Raw genomic sequence first — 8095 nt, 5'->3', positions numbered from 1 at the left:
ATACATACATATATATATATATATATATATACATACATATATATAGACGTTTTAAAACCCTTCCCACACTCTTGCAATATTCTAAACAATGTTTCTAAACGTGCTAAAAGAGCACAGAATGTCATGATTTCAGTTCCCTGCCTCCTCTGCCCTTTGCCACCTGCAAGCGTTCTTGGCCACGCCCACTTCTCCGCTCTGCACGTTGAACAGCTGCAGCAGGAAGCTTATCCTGCAGTGTGGGGTGCACACATGTGCAGGAGGTGCTAAATATCTTAAAATAGTTTATTTTAAATAAAAATTCCATGCCCATGTGCGACTCACCCATCAATCAGCCAATTGTGTGTCATGTCCAATCTTATTTTGAAAAACCGTGATAGAGCGAGTCCGAGATAAACGAACCGCGATGTAGCGAGGCACTACTGTACTTATACTGTATATATAGCGGTGGCCACCTTGAATTTTGACGTGGAAACCCAATTTTTGATAGTGACCTTTCTTACGTCGATGCAATGCAGCCACACACCAAAATGGAAATCAGCATGTTGGTTATTTTTAAATTTATCATGCTTGCAAAAAGGCGGACATATATGGTTGCAGCCATCTTGGATTTTGACAAGGCAACTCAATTTCCGTAAGGAAACTGTCTTACTTATGTAGGCACACACCAAAATGGAAGTCAGTATCTCACTTATTTTTCAAGTTATCATGCTCACAACATGCATGAGCGAACCGACGGACAAACAGACAAACGGAGGGTATTTCCAATTCCCCCTATTTGCTATGCAACAGGGGACAATAAACGTGCTGCAATTTTAGAGCTGACTGTATGTGCATGGTGACTACAAAATTAATGGAAGTATCAGGATGATTGGAATAACACGACGAGGTAGATACGTACTGCTGGAGTAATCTGGAGGGGCGTACATGTCGTTCAGATGCACGGGTCCTGGCTTGGCCACCTTGAGGTAAACCATATCGGAGGTGTTCTTCAGTGCAGCTACCGCCTCCTCATGACGCACATCCTGCAGCACGATGTTGTTCACCTGAATAATCAAAAAATTAAATAAAAGAAAATAAATTTGCATCAACACATAAAAGCTGTTTGCCTTTGCTGAGCCGTGACAACATCACAAAGTCCTCACACCAGCCAACACAATAATGATTCATAGCTCAGTACGTTTTAACTGCAGAGAGAATTTTTTTTTTGTGGCATTACCAGAGGTCAAGATCAAAAGGTAGACGCTTTCAAAGTGTGTAGACTTTTTTTTGTTGTGTTCACTTTTCTTATAATTTGTCATCAGATAAAAAAAATAAATAAACACCACATAGTTCAGTAGTTAGGACGCATCGAAGCTTTATGTTCTTACTCAGTGGTGTAATAAAGAACAGCACATCTATGCCAAAAAACAGGTTTTGATATATAAACCTAATTTTAAAAGTGGGTATAATATAGTGACCAAATTAGCAGATATTGGCAACTTTTACAATTACTGGCAGTCAGCAATGTTTGTGCATTTTAATAATTTACCAAGCAGGAAAATGAAGATGCAGCTGCAGCTACTGCTGCTTAATATAACCCCCAAATTTTACATTTTTAAGGAGGAACTGCTCTTCTTTAACTTTAAGTGTGCAAGTTTTTCTTAGGACTGTTAAATGTATATTTATTTCAGCTAAGCATTTACTCTTATATTTCTCTCATTATCTAGAATTTGTGTTTTTTGGTCGTGTTTTTCTTAAGACAATATAAGACAATATTTTGTATTTAGCGTGTTTACAGTTTGCCAGGTTCTCCATGAGTCACTGACCCATGGATCTCTGTGATCCTTGGCTTTTGGTAATTTACAACCTGTCTCACATCTGCTAATTAGCCCAGCTGCAATCACTCAACGATCACTAGGCCTGCCGCGATAAACAATAAATCAATTAATCGCATGATAAATGAAAATTATCGACCTCCTTTTCATTTATCGTCTTTATCACTTCTTCATGTCTCTCTCTTTCTACTGAAGATACTGGATGACAAAAGCTCAACTCTGGTACTCTTCACTGACTCATCCTTTTCTCTTTAAAATCTGTTTTAACCGTCAAAAATCAAGTTTTTGGATCGTTAAAAGCAGCTAAGCTGAGAAGCTAAGCTACGAGCTAAGTTAACAGGTCGACCTCGGGAAAAAACCTCGGTCTTGTCAAAGCTCCAAAATTCCGAGCGTCCGCCATTGTGAGAACCAAAAAACAAGAACGAGAGACAACCTTTGTCATGTCAAAAGGCCTCCCTCCCATTTTCTTCAAGAGACACGCTGCTCGCTCCCTCACTATCCATCCTTCATTTCAAACAGTCTTATACTGCCATCTAGTGGTCAAAAATGGTACTACACACAAACATTAACCAACATTTCTTCTTAAATTTGACATTACTAATTATTGTCAAGTTTCAAATATTATTGTTTATCGCATAATTTCTGAGACAATTAATCGCCCAGCAAAATTTGTTATCGTGACAGGCCTAGCGATCACTCCTCAGCATATTCATAGCCGCTGTTTTCTCGCAGTCATTGCTAAGTTCTAGTGCTGCACATGCTTTTTGTTCATTGTTTATTTTGGTTACCAGCTCCTTGTTTAGTTCATGCTCTTCACAAATCTTCTGTTTGCTGCCTGAACTCATTTATTATTAAACAACTTAAATTTTTTTTGTTCCAATTTGACCTCTGTCATTTTTAGGGTCAACCACTCTGCACAACATGACATGTATTTAAATAAAAAATGCACATCAGCCAAAAATAAGACATCAGTCTTGTATCTCTGCCATGGATTGCATTGATTTATAAAGATCTGCAACAGCTACATAAAAACACCCTAGTTCGACCTCTAGTTTATACCATGTCTTTAAACACACTTTGAACGCTCAAAAGTTTTTGTAATACTATAAAAACAAAGTTTAACTTTCCAACAAATATAAAGACTTGATTTTATTTAGATTTAAATTGCAGCAATGTATCTGTATGAACGTGAGGTGCAGGCTCACAGCTAGCAGGCGGTCTCCAGTCTGCAGACGTCCATCTTTCTGGGCAGCTCCTCCTTCTATGATCTTGGTAATATAGATGCTATTATCTCCTGGAATATGCTGATTCCCAATCCCTCCAGCAATACTAAATCCCAGTCCTGAAAGAATAACACACAATCATACAGTCATCACAAAATCATGTACGTAGTCAACCTAAATACATGCTCCAACAAAGTTTGCACAAAGAAACCACCAGAGGACCTGACTTACCTTTGTTGGATTTTTACCTGGATTATTGAGCATGAACTTTGATCTTAATACAGACTGTTTTGAAATTAGTTATTCCACATCGATGAATGTATTTAAAATCTTAACAAGAGAATCAGTTTTGCAATCTTCTGAAAGCATGAATGTGTGACAATGAAGGTTTTTATTTTCTCTATAAGTTTTCTTACCTTTGGGCCCTTTGAGCAGGTTAACCTCCAGAATTGTTTCAGGTGGGGCCTGCCTCCGTCGAACCAGCAGCCGAACCACAGGCCCCGCCTCCTTAAGAGCTTCCACTGCTCGGCTGTGAACCACCTCGGAAACATCGACATCGTTCACACGCAGTACGCAATCGTTAACCCTGAGGAAAGTTCAAATATACAACAAACACAACACTATGTTTAGTATACAAAGGCAAGGAGACCCAACAAGAGCCAAGATAATCAGAAATCTTTAGGAAAAGCACTGCATAACATAATTTTTTTGCATGTTTCAGGCTTTGGTTTTGCAGTGAATCATAACTGTGGAAGCACACAGAGCCGGGAGACAGAGAGCTGAAGAAACTCTGCCTCCCACACAGCCCTGCCTGGCGGGACACAGTGTTGGTGAGAGCTAAAGATGAGAGTAGAGAGGTTAAAGCAGAAGGAGGACGGAGAGTGCAGTTGAACTTGAAAAGAGCAACAACAACAACGAAAAAGTGAACGAGGTGAGATAGAGGGGAGCGCTGTGGAAGAGACAAACTTACCCCAGCCGTCCATCCATAGCAGCTGCTCCTCCAGGGATTATCTTGGTGATGAAAATCCCTGGATCATCAGGAATGTGGGGATTGTCTATTCCTCCAGCAATGCTAAAGCCCAGGCCAGAGTTACCCTGAACACAGATTATGACGAGCATTTGCATTAGGGTACAAGAAAAGCACATACATGCATTCATTTAGAAGTAGTGCATTGTATCACACAACAGAAGCAAACTGCTGTATTGGTTTCTGAAGGGATTTCTGATGTTTACTTTTGGATGCACAATCATATAAGAATATTGCTTATGTGCAGTGGTGGACAGTTACAGAGTACATGTACTTGAGTACTGTACTTATGTAAGTACATTTTCTGAGTATCTTTACTTTACTTGAGTATTTTATTTTTTTGGAACTTAGGACTTTCACTCCACTACATTTCAAAGACAAATATTGTACTTTCGACTTAACTACATTTCTAGGAATCTTCTTGTTACTCGTTCCTTTTGGCTCAGTTTTGTAATCCACTGTTGCTGTTTTTCTTTCCTTAAATGCAGTTGGTCAGTTGTTAATTCAGGTATTATTTTAGATTCATGTGTGCAGAACATTCATTGTTTTGTAAGCTTCTACGTTAAGTATGGCAGAACTTTCATTTATCAGTGTTACTGTTTCCTCTCCTGTGTTAAGTTCTGTCAATCTATGCACTTTTACAGACAAACAATGTGGTGCATGAATACTGAAGCTGAAGAAAAGACTAAATGTGCATCATCTGTTAGGATTTCCATGACGTTCCACAAACATGTAAAATGCAGGGAAGAGATTATTTGTAGTTTACAGGTTTTATGCTGTTAGAGTGGTTCTACATGTCGATACATCATCAGGTGGTTTCAGAATTACAAGGTTCTGTAAAATAACTCAAAACAATACAGCAATGTACTGATATTAGAAAATATAATATGTACTTTTAGATACTTGAGTATTTTTTAAATTCATGTACTTCTGAATACTTAAATATTTTCAAAAGTAAGTACTTTAGTACTTTAACTTGAGTAAACTTTTGACTGAGCAACATTTACTTGTAGTTGAGTAAGATTTGACCATGAGTATCAATACTTTTACTTAAGTACTAGAAATGAGTACTTTGTCCACCACTGCTCATGTGCCACACATGCTTTATCAACCTATGGAGTTTTAGAAATGCCCAGTGTCCATTAGATAGGGACCAGGAAAGCTGGCCTCCCATTTTCTGCAGCACATAGACACCGCCATTTCTTTCTCATCCCAAAAATTACACAAGTCCCATTTGAATCCAGTGGGTTCAGGCACACTGCTGCATCTGACAGTCTTCGCTGCAGAGACAGGCAGTAAACAAGACAGCTGAGAAAAGACTTCACTTCATTATTTTCTATAATTAATGAATGGCGGTCGCAACAGATTAGGACAGTAGGAGGCTGAGGTCTTCCAGCATGCTGCTCCAGAGCAGAGAGGAGTCTGTACTGGGCCTCACCACCAAATGTTACACACCCACAGACATTTTAAAGTGAGACTTGGCATAGTTTATTTAAGCTTTCCGGGTGCAGAAATGCCACTTAGAGTGAAAAAGACATAGATATACTGTACATCCATCTAGAGTTTGGAGGTGCATCAGCATGTAGGTGGAATAATAAAAAGAGCATATAGCTCCCCCACTAGAAGCTAAACCACTACTGCCAAGTGCAGCGGTGCCTGCTGAACAATCGAACTGGAGAGCACTTTACATTTCTGGCGTCTGCTGAGGACATGTGCTTCGGATTACGTAAAAGCCGTGCATCACTGGAATTGTACTTCTTTACATCGCATATAAGACTATTTTGATGCAATTATTTTAAAGCTATAAATTAAACCTTTAAGCCCATGATTCTTCTAAATTTAAAGAAATAAATAACTGACTGTTATTTACACTCTTTAGGCTCAATTAGAAAAGAAAGAGCTTCTTGCTACCACCTAGTGGGTAGAAATCCATCATGCAGACATTATAAAGAGACTGGCAGAGCTTACCCTCTCTAAAATGATCTCTTCATATTTATACATGCCATCACTGCCATTTACCTGTCAAAAAACACACATGTTAGCAATGTCATTTTGCAAAAATATTTCTTAAAAAAGAAAAAGAAAAAAAGCTACACCCCTAACTGTAAACAACCATATACATATAAACAGACCACTGATGAATTTAGGATTATTTATTAAATTTAAATTACACTATTTTTTGCATGCAATTTTTTTTATTTTTTTGTTTAACCAAATTTATAATATTTCTTAATAAAAAGGCACATTGTATACTAATATTCAGGGCAAAAAGGATAAGAAATGTGTGTACACATGGTAAAAAGCCTCTTACAACCAAAAGGAGGCCTTTTCACGTGCATCTACACGCAAACATACAAACACGTCTTTGCAGCAGAGGAAGTGGGAATAAAAAAGGATCCATACTGTACAGACAGCGAGAGCAGATACTTACATAAGGGCCTGCGTCTAGTGAGTCTGCGTTGACAATGATGGGGGGAGGGTTGGCCTGCGAATACGAAGAGACGCACATTAGTTCAACGTGTGAGGCTGGCAGCGCACAGGCGTAATCAAGTATACACAGTATTGCCTGGGAGCAGAAGATGCCATAGGAACAGCCAGTGAGTCTCCGTGGGATGGAGAATGTGGGAAGGGACGAGTCGGAGGGGGTGTTGAAAGGTGTGAGGATCGAGAATGAGGACTGGGGCAGAGAGACCGCCGCTTATTAACCGCCACAGCCAGACATCCTACAGTCACCTCATAAAACAAACCAGCTTGCGTTTCAGCTGTTGAGACAACACTTTTATCCCACGTCGAGTTTCACTTTACACCATGTAGTATCACATAGAAAATGCACAATTTTATCATTTATTGACCATGTACCATAAATTTTGCTGTATAAGTCGAAGTTTTTTTGCATAAATTAGCATGCCTGCTACTTATACAGCAAAGCAATGTATTTATGTTTTTTCCTCATATTTATAAACCAATTTTTGGCTGAGATCTGATGATTTCATTTATTCTGACATGGACAATATTGAACACTAAAAATTTAAATCACTAGAGGGCCCTCGAGCATTATGGCAAGCCAAGTGTCTCACTAATAGGTAAAAGTGGCGATTAATGAGACACTTGGCTTGCCATACCAAGCCACCTTCGTCTTGCTCCTGAACTCCTGGAGCAAACGTCAAATCAGCTGCATTTTGCCGCGCTGCACAGGCAAAATACAGCTGATTCAAGGGCGTCAGAAGCATCCGTAATGTGGGGGGGACACCATAATGTGTGTAGGTGTGCGGCGCTCGTTAAAAAAGGTGTTCACTAGTGAACAAAAAAGCAGCATTTCACCTAGATTTCCTTTAATTCCACACATTTAAAACATGTTTCTCACCAAGTTTGTGTAAATTCAGCTGTGGGTTTAAAGTAATTTTAACTTTAATACACTTTAATACAGAGCATCAGGTCGGCACTATTTGTGTTTATTGTGAAATTAAAAAAACATCACCACTAGACTTTTTTACTTGTGTTCAACACTCCTCATCTAAATGATGTTTCTCATGAAGCTTGAGGACAATAAGGTGTGAGGTTTTGAAGACATTTCAACGTTAATGCACCTGAACACACAGCGTCTCTTACACCTGCAGAGTCTTACAGCATCACAGTTACTGCTAAGCTAACATGCTACAGACGTAGCACTCCACTTCTCTCCTCCTAACATGTATACATTTTTATGACCCCCCCCCCCCCCCCCCGTCAACAACTGCCCACACAAAGCTCGCTAAACTGGTGAGCGAGTAACACAGAGGTGTCTCCACCTCTTCCACCTGTGCGCGTTTTCTGCCGAGGCAGGAGGAGACGCACAGAAACACTGCCGGTGTTACACCATATTCTGTGACCACCGTATATTGTGACCGTGGCAACAGGCTGCTGTGTTTAGAGTTGGACCAGGAAACCTGGAGTGGAACTTTAGTGGCTTGAGTATTCTCCTATTAATCAAGTGTTGTTCACGAAGAAAGAGAAACTGCGCCACCTGAACTAATGGTTTATAGTAAAATGGG

General features: G+C 39.5%; 1 protein-coding gene across 2 annotated transcripts in view; it reads right to left on the bottom strand.

Moving 5' to 3' along the window:
* dlg3 (discs, large homolog 3 (Drosophila)) overlaps nt 1–8095 on the bottom strand; it is a 91011-nt gene that overhangs the window by 38688 nt on the left and 44228 nt on the right. For both annotated transcript variants that reach the window (XM_037675231.1, XM_037675232.1), the window contains exons 2-7: nt 6496–6549; nt 6033–6083; nt 4008–4132; nt 3454–3623; nt 3020–3156; nt 899–1043 (exon numbers count right to left, since the gene is read on the bottom strand). In XM_037675231.1, the coding sequence (XP_037531159.1) occupies nt 899–1043; nt 3020–3156; nt 3454–3623; nt 4008–4132; nt 6033–6083; nt 6496–6549 (682 nt within the window). The remainder of the gene's footprint in view (nt 1–898; nt 1044–3019; nt 3157–3453; nt 3624–4007; nt 4133–6032; nt 6084–6495; nt 6550–8095) is intronic.

This window comes from Nematolebias whitei, chromosome 4, assembly GCF_014905685.2.
Source record: "Nematolebias whitei isolate Nwh7 chromosome 4, NemWhi1, whole genome shotgun sequence".
NCBI lineage: Eukaryota > Metazoa > Chordata > Actinopteri > Cyprinodontiformes > Rivulidae > Nematolebias > Nematolebias whitei.
This window is presented reverse-complemented; position numbering and strand designations above follow the sequence as displayed.